Below are 14,879 nucleotides of genomic sequence, written 5' to 3' on the forward strand. Positions count from 1 at the left end.
TTAGCAACCATTTACTTGAAAAGTACCTAAGGAGTGTATGACAATTGTGTACACTGACTCATTCCATGGTTAAAACTGTCCGAATGCACACAGAACTGTTCTGAGGAGTCACTGACACAAACACGGACAACTACAGCACCCTCCAATATTCCTACCTTACTGAGTCACTCTCCAAAGCTAAAGGCTCCTAGTAACCCAGCACATCTGACAAAAGGCAGATGCAGCTCTGTCCCCATGTGGTGGCACTGACAGCCTCTTGCATGTTCTGTGGAATTCTGGGAATCAACTTGCATCCCTGTCTAGAGTCTTCGGTCATCAAGCCAACCAGAGTGGCTGACGGACTGGCCAACAAACCACGGCTGGGTCCTGTAACAAAATTATGAGGAGGAGCAAGTTTCCTCTCGAAGGCCAGAGCTGCTGGTTGGGAAAATCTCCAATGGACTGGTAAGGATGCTGACAGATCAGGCGGGAAAATCATCTAATGAAGTATGGCCAATGCTACGCCCAAAAATCAAGATCAGAAGTAAAATTTTGTTTGCAATTCACTGGAACAGTCACAGCATACAGCAATACTTTTACATAAACCACCGAAAAATCTGTAATGCCACATTTACAGTCTATTACACCCGCCAATCCAAACAAGTACAGACAGTTCTGATGTCTAACTTTTCCTCAAACCTGTCAATCTGTGTCCACAGCCACCAGACAAACTCAGGACACCCTCATCTCTGACTCCTCCTTCCAGCCTTGCCCTCCTCTAATTTAGTCCTTTTTTTTTGCCTCCCTTTATATATATTATAAAATATATAATATATATTGCATATAATATATATATATTATATATATATAATACATGAATACTATTTTACAAAATTTACCAGTAGCCAGTGACTGAGGAGCCACTCCGCTTGAAACCCACTGTCATGGTTCCCATCTAACGTCCTCCTAAAGCCTTGTGTGCTCGCAGGCGGGCTTTGGGGAGGTGACTGGATCGTGGGGCGTGATACACCAGGGACCCGTCCACTGATGAGTTCACAGCCAGGTATGACGCTGGAGGAGGTGGGCCCAGAGGGTGTAGCGCGGAAGGGTCCATCTCTACCCCCCTAGATCCCGCTCTGCTTCTGCTTCACCACCACGCCATGAGCTCTCTCCTCTCTCTGCCAGGCCACCCTGCCTTGGAGCCAGCCGGCTGTGGACTGAAACCTCTACGAACTATGGGTCAAAAGAGACCTCTCCTCCTCTAAGTTGTGGCTGTCGGGCATTCCTTCTGAAATACAAATTTCGTATACTATCTGCTTAAAATCATTCAATGGATCCCTAACCTCTTTGGATGCTTTGAACTTTTGGACAAAATTTCCCCAAAGCCTCTGCTGCTCTCCAGTCTGCGCGCTTAGTGGCACTCCACTATTTTATTTGCTTAGAGTCTCTAAATTCCTTTCGAGAGTGGGACAGTGGCCAGGCAGGGACCAAGCCCATCCTGTTTCCTCCCAGGTCACGAGCATAATGGGTCCTTTCAGATGCTGTGCAGTGGTTGGGTGAATTCTGTTAGCCTCTCAGAAAGACAGCTGAGAAAACTCCACCTACACAGCAGGACAGATGGGCATATCTAGTCCATGGAGAGAAAGCTAAATTCCAGGCACCTGCATGCCGTCTTCTCTACACTGCATCACAAACCTTGTCCCATCAGAAGTGTGGCCCACTACTTTGTATACATGAAGCAGACAGGACACACTTGTCCTTGTACCCTTATAGGTTTTTAGGGTTTCTCATTCCAGATACTGCTTCCAGTATCTCTTTTCATCTGTCAACAATGAAATGCTGTGTAAGATTAAGCCAAATGTACCTTGAAGCCCAGGTGCTGTACAAATCCACTTTCAGCTTGCATTTGCTGAAGTTTCTGCTTCTTTAACTTTTTAAATTGTAATAGTTCTTTATATTCAGGTAAATTCCTATACATGATTGGAATAATTTCTTCATCCTATTGAAAAGAACACAATACAGCACAAAAATGTTAGTTCGGCATTAAATTAGCTAAGTGCAAGAAACACTGATACAGGTTACTCTTCTACTGACAAGATATTTTCACTCAAAATATATCTCACCTTGGAAACTCATGGAAAATTAGTGCCACTATTAGCAATATCTTACACTAATACTTGGGAGAACTTTTTAATGCAACAGCAATGCTGACCTGTACTGTAGGCTTCACAATGCAGACCCCCAGGTACAGAGTGCGAAGCCGCACATCCTGCCCTGTCTCTGGACAGCCATGGTTACTGCACAGACTCCCTATCATCTCCCCTCCTTGGCCTGCAGGCAGTTCCTCTTACCCAGGCTTATAGATGTTTACACTTCCTCCTGTACACAGGACACTGCCTTAAGAACAAGCAAGCAACCTCTGCTCTTGCTTTCTGCTCTGTACTCCCAATGCTCTTACTGAAAACGGGGACAAACTGAGTTACAATGACTATGTAGAACAGACTATAAACTATGTACATTAAGTCGCAGATACCGTAAAAACTGATCTATAAGGTATAAAGACTATTTATCACACCAAACCTTCAGGTACATACAACATATGATTGGCATATAGTGAATGTTAAAAAAAAATAAAAATTACACAGTACAAGACACTATCACTAACCCTCTCAAAATATTCCCCTTCACTTCTGAGCACACTTAGCCCATCACTCGGCCACTTTCTGAAGTAGTTCTGGACATACTCTTTCAAGTGTCTTTAGCTGAGCTGGCGTGGCTGCTTAAATGTACTGAAACCGACTCAAAAAACATTTACCATTCTTGGTCATTTTGACTTTGGGGAAGAATCAGAAGTTGCAGGTTGCCAGATTCAGAGAATAAAGTGGATGAGGACCCACTGTGATGTTTTACGAGCCCACCTTTCCACTGGATGACACTCAGCAGCAGCACTCACTATACTTTTTATTACACTTTGTAAAGGTATTCATGAAAGAGGATTTCCAGAAGTGCTTCAGAAAGTGGTGAGAACAATGGGATAAATGTGTTCAAAGACAGAGGGCATATTCTGAGTGGGATTAATGGCAATGTGCTTTTTAACTATAATACATTTTTAAAATTGAAACACACACCATATATTTTTCAATGCCTCTAGTGTGTTCAGAAACACCACTCAAACCCCCAAACTGACCAGCAACTTTACAATCAAAAGTGCATACATACAAAAGCTGTCTATGGGCCAGGGATTTAGCTCAGTGGTTCCGCTGCCTGACTCACAAGCACAAGGTCCTGAGTTCAATCCTTAGTACCAAAAAAAAAAAAGCTGTCTTCTCAAAATTACTGAGCACATTGCTCATTATATGGGGCAACTTCAAGATCCTCACCAGTACACAGTTCCTATGTCCAGCCTCTCTCCTCAGACAGTTTCCATGGACCTCCATTCCTCTGTCTCCTACCTTGAGAGCCACACTGCTGGACCTGGCCTTCAACCAGATATGTTTTGCCTCCAAAATATTAAATTTAGGGCCGGGGATTTAGCTCAGTGGTTTCCCCACCTGCTGTGCAAGCGCAAGGACCTGAGTTCGATCCCCGGTACCAAAAACAAAAACAAAAAACCAAACAAACAAAATATTAAATTTAGATCTCTCACCTAAAATGTCACTTTCCACTTCTCTCAAGCTCTTACTCCAAATAATTTTAGGTTTTTTTGGTACCGGGAATCAAACTTGGGACCTTACGCTTGCAAGGCAGGCGCTAAAACCACTGAGCTAAATTAAATCCCTGGCCTAATTTTATTTTAAACCTCACTGAAATTTTTAATCACTCTTCCATTTCCTCTTGGCCCAGTTTACCCACACCCCATCCTCAGGATCTGTTTCCTTCTTTTGCTACCTCATGACAGGTCCACTGCTCCCCTATGAGTGCACGCTGACCGCAGGTTCCACCAAGTCCCAGTGGGATGAGACAACTCCTACCTCTCCCTCCTCTATGTCAGCTATTTTAACTACTATGCTTGTTTGCCAGTAAGGAAACTGACTCATAGAAATTGTAGCACTTGCCCAAGGTCATATAATTAATTGCAGAGTTGGGTATTTGAAGCCACATTTGCCCGTCATACTCAGCAGCTCAAGACAGAAATTTAAATTACTCTTAATTTTTCATTCTCTCTTTTATCGTAGAGCTAATCGAAAAGAATTCTGTTGTTACCTAATACTTTCTAAAATGTTTCCCAGTCAGTCCTCTCGCCTCCACTCCTCCACCTCTGTCCTCACCAGCTAAGTCTCCCGTGGCTTCCTGTCTGCCCACCACTGACCCGAAGTGCTCAGGACAGCAGGGTCTGCAGAGCAGGAGACTCCTGCACCTCTCTCCTACCTTTCCTTCACTTCAACGTCCCAAAGGAAGTTGTTCAATGATAGTCATCACCTCCCTGGCTCAGCAATGAGAGACAACAAAAGTACTGATGTATGCGCATAAATACAATGTGGCTCAAATAATGTGGAGAGAAATTTTATAATGAAATTTACTCCATTCAGGTATTTAAAGCAGATGCAAAGAGAACAAATATTACATTTTTAACTTGCATTTTAAGTCTAAGGATATCAGAAAATTTGCTCAGCAACTTTAAGATTAAGGAAAGATAAATCAACTCACAGCCAGTAGGATGACCACTATAAAAAAAAGAAACAGAAAATAACAAATGTTGTAATAATGTAAAATGGTATTATAGTGGTTCCTCAAAGAGTTGGAACACAATTACAATATGACCCAGCAATTCCATTTCCAGGTGTATACCCCAAAAACCTGAAAGTGGGGACTCAAAATGTACCCACATACCCGTGTTCACAGCAGCAGGACTCATGATAGCCAAAAGACAGATACAACCTAAGTATCCATCAACAAATGAATGAATTTTCAAGGGGTGATATATACACACAATGGAATATTATTTAGCCTTCAAAAGGAAAGGGCACTGGGGGTGTAGCTCAATAGTAGAGCATTTGTTTCCTATGCACGAGGCTTCCAGTTCCATCCTCAGCACCTCAGCACCTCGGTCACTACAATGGGGTGTGTGTGTGTGTGTGTGTGATACATGCTGCAAAACAGATGGACCCTGAGGACATCATGCTCAGTAAAGCTCAGCAAAGGACAAAGCTTGATTGTGTCCCTCAGTGTCCTCCAGGAGTCAGTTCCAGGGCCTGAATACACCAAATGCCAAGGCTGCTCAGGTCCCTTACACACACTGGTGCAGAGTCTTCCTTTAATCCCCCGGTATACTCTGTCTCGTCCAGCTTACTTACAGGACCTCCTATCACGCAAATGCTCTGTGAATAGTTGGTGCACTGCATGGCTTGAGGAGCCATGACAAGAAAAGTAAGTCTGACTGTACCTGTTCAACACAGAATAATCGCTTCCCCAACAGCCTCAATTCAGGGCTGAGTGTGTATACACAAGCACATGGAGTGGACACATGGCCTGCAGACCCTGTGTGCCTCTGGTCTGTGAGGAACCCAGAGAAATCAAATTCTCAGGCATGGATTGGCGGCAGCCAGGAGCTGTGAGGAGGAGGGGAGGAGCAGCTACCATCTAATTGGTACTGTCTTAGTTACTTTTCTCGTTGCTGAGACAAAATACCCAATATCCAAAGTTAAAGGCAGGCACCAACGCAGGATAGCATGGCAGAGGGGGATCACAGAGGAGAAACAGTTCATGGTGGGCAGGAGGCAGCAAAGCAGCAAAGTAGCAAAGCAGCAAAGCAGCAAGTGACAAGCAGCAACAGCAGCCTTCTTTCTGTCCCTTATATAATATCCAGGCTACATGCCCTTAGGGCAGGTAGCACTCACACCCAGGGTGAGCCTTCCTATTGTCCACACCCAGAACTATGCCAAACCAATCAGTGGACTGATTTAGTAATCACACACCCTTGATCTCAGCATCTCACAGTGTAGATCCAGACACACTGAAAAGCCCCACCTATGACCGCATGAGGCTTTGAGGGAGCATCCAGGCACAAGCCATGACAGGTACAAAGTTTCAGCTTAGTGAGATGAAGAGAACTCCAGAGACTGGTTTACAATAATGTGAACACACTTAACACTACTGAACTTATACTCAGAAGTAGCCAAGATGGTAAATTTTATGTTATGTATACTTACCACATTTTAAAAAATTTAAACCTCACTTACTCATAAATAGATTTACTGGCTATAAAATTTTAAATTTGCTTAAATAGAATTTCTATTAGGGCTAAAGCAGTGTAAGGAATAAATTATATACATGCAATCTCTATAGCTGCTGTTTATGTATTTTTTGAGACAGGGTCTCACTATGTAGTTCAGGCTGGCCTTGAACTCTCAGTAGTCTTCCTGCCTCAGCCTTCCAAGTGGTGGGATTACAGGAGTTGCCACCATGTCCAGCTCCAGCTGCTGCTTAAATTTATAAATTTGACCACTGGAAGCCTCATAAATGTATTTTCTAATGGTCCCAGGATTGAACCCAGGGCCTCAGGCAGGCTAGGCAAGCACTCCACCCCGGGCTATAACCCCAGCATAAAGAAACATCTTAAATAGCTGTTTTAAGGAACCAGAATTATTTGAACTGGTGTTAATTAAAAAATAAATAATAACAAAAAGTTAAACTTAAGTTAATCTGTTAATATGTCAGTCTTGACAAACGGGACTTCACTGAAATGAGGCACCACCTCTTATCTGGCGACTTCTGATCACCCCCAAGAGCCGCTCCCCCAGGCCCTTTGCCTAAACCCCAATCCTAAGGGAGGCACCTCTCCCACTCCCCTCGGCTGGGCCTGGGGATTGAACCCTCAGCCTTGACACTGAGCTTTATTCACAGCCCTTTTTTTATTTGGAGACAGTGTCTCACTAAGTTGGCAAGTTGCCCCAGCTGGGCTCAAATTTACAATTTTCCTGGTATTTCTAAATAACTATGACAGCACCTATTTTCCCTCTGAAGCACTTTAAAAATGTTTTAAACTTAGTGATGTGACTACACAGTATCCTTTCCCATAAGACTAAGATTTATAAGCACAAAGATCATAATATTTTGGTCATGACTGCATATGAGATCCCTAGCAGGACTGATATATAGCAAGTTTAGATAAATATTTCAAGTAAATAATTCTAATAACCAGAAAGCAAACAATTATACAAACTGGCCACATCAAAAGACACAGCAGATATTAGCTATTTTTTCAAAAGAAAAGTTTAAAAGGAAAAGCATTTTATGAATACAGTTAATATATGATTAATCTCCAAAATGGAACCAAAGAGTTTACTTTTATTTGCTGACTTTTTATTAAAACCTCCTGTACCAATAGAGGATTAAGAAAGATATATGATAATCTTTATGTCCTTTAATGCATCAAATTGAGAAACTGAGTTTCAGGAACAGCAAAATAATAGATAGGATTAATACAACAAAAAAGAGTCCTTATGAATGGAAAGTAAAATGAAATGAATTTAGCCAAGTTAGCATTCCACTGGTGTCAAAACTGAGAGGAATTATGTGGATTTAAAAACTAATTTGACTTTACTTTGATATGGACATATCCTAAAGTGAAACAAAGCCCTGAGGAACACTGTGTTTCAGTAAGCACCCTGCTGATGGTGGTGGAGTGTGAGCAAGGGACAGGGAGAGCTCAGTGCTGCTGGTGTTGAGAATTGGAATCTTCAGTGTGGGAGACACACGATGCATATTTACGATCAACAAAGGTAAGGAAAAGGCCTGTATTTCTTAAGGTGAGTTTGAAATAAATTTATAATTATGTTTCTCGATCCTTAAAAAAAACTAGCTCTGTTTACTAAATAGGCCTAGAAACAGTAACCAACTGAGCAGCAAGTAATATTTCTAGCAGCAGGATATCATCTCAGATACCATTTCCCAGCAAAAGGATCTGCAGGTAGGAGGTAGGAAACATCCAGGACGATCCTGAGCTGTCCGTGTCTAAGCTGATTCTAAGGAAGCTATCAAACCCTCTGGAGTCTCAGAAGCCAATGTGGACAGACTACGGCAGATGAAAGAGGCAAAGGAAAATAACACCAATGCACTGAAACACATCCTGCCTTTTCTATACATATTACGTTAGTATAACCAGGAATAGCTGGTGAGAGGATTTACTTTATAGAATATTTCAAAAATAAATGAAAAAAAAAAATAAAAGAATATCACTATTTTGTCACATCCAAACATTCATGGATCTAGGCAATAAAAGCCACAACCACATTGATGAGAGTGCACATAAAATGGTCCTGCCTGCCCAAACTTTCACCTGATCCATCCTGACCAATCCTGATCGATAATGATTGATCCTGCAGACCTGCTGGGAAATCCACAAGAAATTCAGGGGACACAGGAACAGGTCAAGTGGCAGAGAAGACACACAATCAACAAAATCCAGACTGTGGTAGACGCCACAGGACAAGTAATCCATTTCATCCATTCGCAAATTAAAAAATGTGAGCAAAAGAAAAAATAAAACAAGAGAGAAAACAAACTCTTTGTGATATATTGGCTCCATGTGGCTCCAGAAACAAGCAAATTGAAAAAAAAAATCTTGAGATGACTGGGAAAATATGAAATTGACCATATACTTCATTTTATAAAGAATTACCTTTTTATAAACATAATTGTGTGGTATGTGGGACTTGCTCCAAAATAACCTAGGGTAGAGAGCCACAAAAACCAGATCGAACCGGGAAGGAACTGCTGAAGTTGAGTGGTGAGCACATGAGGGTTCATTATACTCTTCTCCCTACCTATCTACATGTTGAGATCCTCTTTATAAAAAAATTTTAGGGCCGGGGATTTAGCTCAGCGGTTCCGGCGCCTGCCTCACAAGCGCAAGGTCCCAAGTTTGATTCCCGGTACCAAAGAAAAAAAAATTTTAAAGCACATTAAAAAAACCCCTTTAAATCTGACTAGTTAGTTAAGAGACGAAACCAGAAGGCTCTGAAGAGCAGGAATGATGAGCAATCCCCGGCGCTCTCAAGCTGTGCCCTACCCGCGTGGAAACCAAAGCGTGAAAGAACAGAGCTCACCGATGCCTCCTCGGCCGGAGCGCCCCTGCGGCTGTGGAAGCACGACCGGTCGTCGTCCTCGTCCATGTACACTGGCGGTTCATGCGAAGTCATGAAAGTGGAAGGTTTAAAGAGATGCTTATTAAGGGGGTGCTGTCGTCTGCTTGTTGAAGACTACGTGAGAAAACAAATTTGTAATTGTGACATTAAAAGGAAATCATTACAAAGTGGAAGAATATGAAAATATAAATGTTACTTCCAGCAAGCCTAGCAGAAGCGTTTTAGACTTTTTCGCTTCTGTCCTTTAGTACAGCATTGCTTTTCCCACGTTTTCTGGTCTTTTAACCTCTAAAAAACAAAACAGGACCGGAGGTTTAGATCAGTGGCACCAGCGCCTGCCTGGCAAGCGCAAGGTCCTGAGCTCGATCCCCAGTTCCGTAAAAAAAAATATTTTAAAATAAGTAAAAAACACAAAACTCCCGACACACTGGAAATGCACGAGAAACACCCGAAGAGCAACACAATGTGCTGCACCCTCGGCCTACAGCTTGTCCTCCTATGCCAGCGTTTATCGTATCTGTATTCCAATGCTGGCTGCATCAACCTCCTCTTATGACCATTTTATTGAAGATCGGGGAGCCAGATGTGCAACTACCCAGAGTAAAAGCCAAGTTTCCTTACTAGGTCTGAAAATGATTACCTAACGCTCATTTTTTCCAGAATAAAAGGAAAGTTTCCACAATATGGTGGATGTCTGAAAATAATTACCACACCAACTAATTGCATATCCTAGTCAGTGTCACTCAGTCCTCACAACATTCATGTAAAGCAGTTATCACCTCTAACATAAAGGTGAAGAATGGACACTGAGTTTCCTGTTCAGTGTGCTGCAGGGAGAGAGTGGTGGAAGCCGGATTCCAAAGTAGGCTCCTGTGGTGCAAAGCCCTCACTCTCCACCACTACGCAGAACACTGAATAGCACAGAAGCAAAACATAACCTCACTTACATGGTGGAAAACCATCATTCTATTTCACAACTTTTTGTTTTTTGAGACAAGGTCTCACTTCGGAGTTCAGGCTGGCCCTGAACTCACTATATAGCCCAAACTGGTCTCCAACTTGCAGCAATCCTCCTGCCTCAGCCTCCCAAGTGCTGGGGTTATAGGCCTGTGCCCACCACACCCGACTCAAAATTTAAACTTTGACCATGACAAGGAATCAATGGGACTAGGGCTATACTAGATGGTCATATCCAAAATGTCTGTTAACTGAAAACACAGGACACCCAAAGGAAGGAATATATTTAGGTTCCTCCAGTATCCCTTCTGTTACCACCATCCAATCTTAACTGTGAAAACAACACATCTATAATGTCAGCTTAGAAACTAATCAAGAAAATTAGAGCCATTAAGTTGACCACTGGTTATCAAGGTTCCAACACTCCAAAGTCACAGGATGAACTCTACATATCTAAAGGTAAAAGATGTTTTGGGGCAGGAGGGAGTAAATCCAAAATACTCAAAACAACAGGCAAAGTGAAACAAGTCTCAAAAGCTTGGTAAAACAACTTAACTTGCAAACCATGAAGCTATGTAGGCAATTTCTTAATGTAAAATTACATAAAATCGCTCCCATTAGGAAAAGCAACAATATTATATATACAGTATTGGCTTTCATATCTCTTAGTTTTATGTGAAAGAGTGGTGGGGAGAGGATTAAATGATCAGAACAATTAAAGAAAGTCAATTAGGTGCCTTTACTGTTTCCAGTTACAATAAAACCAGGCTACAGTTTAATGCAGGGTTCTGTATAAAAACAGACAGCAGCCTTTTCAGTGTATAAAGCAACACAGATTGGCGGAAATGCTTGGTATCAGACAGACTGAGAGCATGAGTGTCCTCAGCCTGAACGGCCATGCTGCTGGACAATTTCCTGAATGGACTTTCAGCCCAGTCCTCTTTCTAGGGGCAGTACCTGACCCGGAGCACTCAGTAGTAGGACACTAGCTGCCTATTCTCTTCCCATTAGCAACGTGAAGGTGGTAACACCATTCACACTTTCAGCCTTGCAGAGAAGACCCTAAAATACCTTCACAAGCATTTCTGTTTGGGGGCTTATGTAGCAAAATACAAAATAGATTGTACTTCTTAAAGAATCAAAAATCTTAAAAGCTTTGACCTCACAAAGGCCTAATATAAATCCAATATAAAATCTTTTAAGCAGTACTCATTCGTATTACTCCCAAGAAAATAATACAGAATCATTAAAGTTCAATGAATTTTGGGCCGGGGATTTAGCTCAGTGGTGCCACTGACTGCCTCGAAAGTGCAAGGTCCTGAGTTCAATCCCCGGTACCAAAAAAAAAAAGTTCAATGAATTTTTCTGAGTAGCAATAATGGAATTCTATACCGCATTTATGGCCAACATAATGAAATGATTACCATGAACAGAATTTTAAAAACTAGGGCCGGGGATTTAGCTCAGTGGTTTCGCCGCCTGCTGCGCAAGCAACAAGGATCCGAGTTCGATCCCCGGTACCAAAAAAAACCCCACAAAAAACAATAAAAACCAAATAACTCTATACTGACAAACATGCACATTTTTACATAAAAATTCTGACTTTAATGAATTTAATCTAAGGCTTGCTTTCATCTATTTTCTTTTTACCTTTTTGGAATATATATACAGGTTTGGTGTTCTGCCCGGAACCGGGATGCCAGCTTTAGTTAGCTTTATGAAATACTTCTGTACTCGGCTAGCAACCTAGGGAAATGCGACAAGCCTTTTAACATAATGAGATGACACACAATACTCAAGTAATTTAAAAAACTACAACGTACACGTGTACCTAATTAATGGTAATAATTTAAAATTCATCATGAACCTAAAAATAAACTTAAACTGTCATCAGATATATTTTTAAGCCTAAATAAAAAATAATGTAAGTACATTTAAATTTGCTTGATTACAAAGCTAAATACATATTTTCAATTTGTAAATAATGTCTTAGACAATCAGGGAATACTGAAGCAATGTCACAAACCTATTAGCACAATCTAATCAGAAAGCAAATAAATATTTATTAAGCATTTAACACACGGTAAGTCCACTATATTTTTGTTAATATTTTGCAATGATCCAAAACAGGATTAACTCAAGCTGTTTCTGAAAGCAACATAAAAATACAGAATGCTAACAATTTTCTTAAAAGCACCACTCCAGCACTGTACAGCTGGAAATGGTGCCGCAGCCGTCCCACCCCGTGAGCCCATCCAGCCAGGCCGCCTCTGAGGCCCTGCCCCGTTACCTGTCTCGCGGTCCTATTGCCCAGCTCGTCTGCAATCTTCTGCCAGCGCCGAGACTCTACCCCCTCTGGAGGGTACTTCAGGAGCAGCTGTTCGAGCTTTTTCTAAGCCAAACACAAGACCAAATTTAACCAAAAAGGTATTCAATTTAAAGCACTAAATTTCTACATAAATACATTCATATTTCATTTCTACGAATGGTGCAGTACTCCTTCCTCAGCCTTGGGGCTTATGTTACTAGCAATCTTCATGGCAGCAAAAGCTTCTTTTCTACATAGGAACTTGAGGGAAAATGAGAGTAGAGAACGCAGCTATGAAAGACTTCTATTCACTTCAATAAAAAGCACAAGAAAACAAAAACTAAATAAGGAAGTTGATAAATAGATAAGTAAATCTTGACATATATTTGACACTCAGTGCTTTCCACTGATCATCTTTTGCTAGAATAAGTCAGGCTCTCTCCTACAGTTTTGGCAAAACCACCGTATGCGTGAATTCCTTGGATTTAGAATATTCAAAGAGGCTTTTCCTTCCTTTGTGTGGTCCTCCTATCTTCTAAATTTTTACAGTCTGCAAGACACACAATAATCTGGATGCTTGAAACGAAGGTTTCTGAAAGTTCTTCATAAACTGCTAAGCTTATTATAGCTGTAGTGTTAATACCCACACGAGACACACATCAGACTTCACCCCAAACTGCCCCAGCATAGTCCAGGGGTAACAGAACACTCTGACCTGACTTCATCAGATGCCCCCACAAGAAAAGTTAAGACTGTATTCAGAGGCTCTGGTTTCTTGGCTTCATGAGTTTTTTCTCCCCCAAAGCTGCATTACGAAAACATCTACTTTACTCCATCCATTTCTATCCCTACTCGAAACGCCAGTTCCTTCTCCCAAACAGCAGTTCACACAGCCTCAAATTCAAAATTCTTTAAATGTGCAAAAAGGTGTAAAAACTAAGTGTAACTGTTTTAAAGTCATGCATACAATAGACGCTTGGCTTGTAACGCCAACTCTAACCCTAGGGGCTGACTCCCCTTACCTGCTCTTCCACTGTCCACAGCTGGTTAAACGTCTCGGGTTTGGTGTCGTCACACAGCCGGCCTCTTATCATCTGCACATAAAACAAGGCTTGTTTCTCCATAGGGAAAATAACAAAGACTACTCTGTGATAGCTGAATAACAACACACCAATTGTGGAACTTTTCAAGATACTCTGATAAATTTGTTTTTTAATGTATACACAATTTTTTTTACATTCATATTTTACATTTGGTTTTACATCTATACTCCCAACAATCCTGTCATATAGATGATAATAAACTCTCTTAAAAAAAAAAAAAAAAAAAGATCACTTCTCAGCTTTTTGACTAAGATCAAGTGTAAAAAGAAAAAAAAGGAAACGTGGGTTCAAAATGGGGGAAAAAAAAAAGTAACATGTCTATAACCAACAGGGGCAAAGCCAGAACAAAAATCCTGGTCCCATTACACTATAACTATACACTATGTAGCCCTATAGCTCTGGCTGGCCTTGAACTCATGACCCTCTCCTGAGAGCTGAGATTACAGGCACACACCATCACATACAGTTTAAGAGCCCCCTTTTCTTTTTGAGACAGGGTCTTGCTATGTAGTTTGGGTTGGCCTTGAACTCTCAGCGATCCTTCTACCTCAGCCTCCTGAGTGCTGGGATTACAGGTGTGCACCGCCACAGTCAGCTACTTTTATAGTAAAAATGTGTCAACCCAAGAGTGTTGCCATATCCCTATTAAGTGGCATGTTAAGAAGCTGAGATAGGAGGATCTCAAGTTTGAAAACAGCCTAGGCAATTTAGCAAGATCCTGTTTCAAAATGAATAAAGGGCTGGGAATATAGCTCAATGAGAAGGTCTTGGGTTCAATCCCCAGTCCCACAAAAAAAAAAAAAAAAAGCCTGCCATGTATCAGACCTCATACAAAGCATAGGGCATGTGACACCCATTTAACCCTCAGGACAACCCTACAACACAGGCAATACAATTGCACTTTGACATAAAAGGGAACTATAGCTTGCGGACATTCCAGAACACAAAACAGCAAAATGTTACAATGTTTGGTCTAAAACTCTGAACGTCCTACCCCAATATCAGTTACTCACCTGAGGACGGCTGTGGGAGCCTTCTGGACCATCACTCAAGGGCAGCACAGAGTATGAAAGGGACTCTCCGTCCTTCTTAGGGTCCACAGGGCTTTTTGGTCTAGCAGGTAAACCTACTAAGGGCAAAAGGGTGCATAGAATTATTAAAGCAAGACACTGCCAGAGAGTTCTCTAAGTAAATTCTTATCGCGTGATTTCTTACCTTTATCAAAAACTAACTTAACTCTCCTAGTATGCCTTTTACGGTTTTTAAACTCTCTTTCAAAGTTCCCAAGGCTATTGGTATATTGGTCCCATACAATCTCAGGCAACTGAACAACTCTCTGTGGATATGGAAGCCCTATATCAGCCTGGAAAAAAACACAACACAACAAAACAAAAAACAAGATAAATTTAATTCAAGAAATAATCAACTGTGCTCAAATTTTCAGTC

General features: G+C 41.4%; 1 protein-coding gene across 5 annotated transcripts in view; it reads right to left on the reverse strand.

Annotated features, from left to right (window-relative positions):
• The window catches only part of Zzz3 (zinc finger ZZ-type containing 3), a 67,443-nt gene that overhangs the window by 6,020 nt on the left and 46,544 nt on the right, over nt 1-14,879 (reverse strand). For 3 of the 5 annotated variants that reach the window (XM_021255500.2, XM_087212925.1, XM_021255502.2), the window contains 7 exons: nt 14,649-14,796; nt 14,447-14,562; nt 13,353-13,424; nt 12,313-12,414; nt 11,673-11,768; nt 9,027-9,179; nt 1,844-1,978 (listed from right to left, as the gene is read on the reverse strand). In XM_021255500.2, the coding sequence (XP_021111159.1) occupies nt 1,844-1,978; nt 9,027-9,179; nt 11,673-11,768; nt 12,313-12,414; nt 13,353-13,424; nt 14,447-14,562; nt 14,649-14,796 (822 nt within the window). The remainder of the gene's footprint in view (nt 1-1,843; nt 1,979-9,026; nt 9,180-11,672; nt 11,769-12,312; nt 12,415-13,352; nt 13,425-14,446; nt 14,563-14,648; nt 14,797-14,879) is intronic. The other 2 variants (XM_021255501.2, XM_087212926.1) reach the window with 1 other exon arrangement.

This window comes from Heterocephalus glaber, unplaced genomic scaffold, assembly GCF_053883595.1.
Source record: "Heterocephalus glaber isolate CG9 unplaced genomic scaffold, H.glaber_assembly_v1.0 deba00001442, whole genome shotgun sequence".
Lineage (NCBI taxonomy): Eukaryota > Metazoa > Chordata > Mammalia > Rodentia > Bathyergidae > Heterocephalus > Heterocephalus glaber.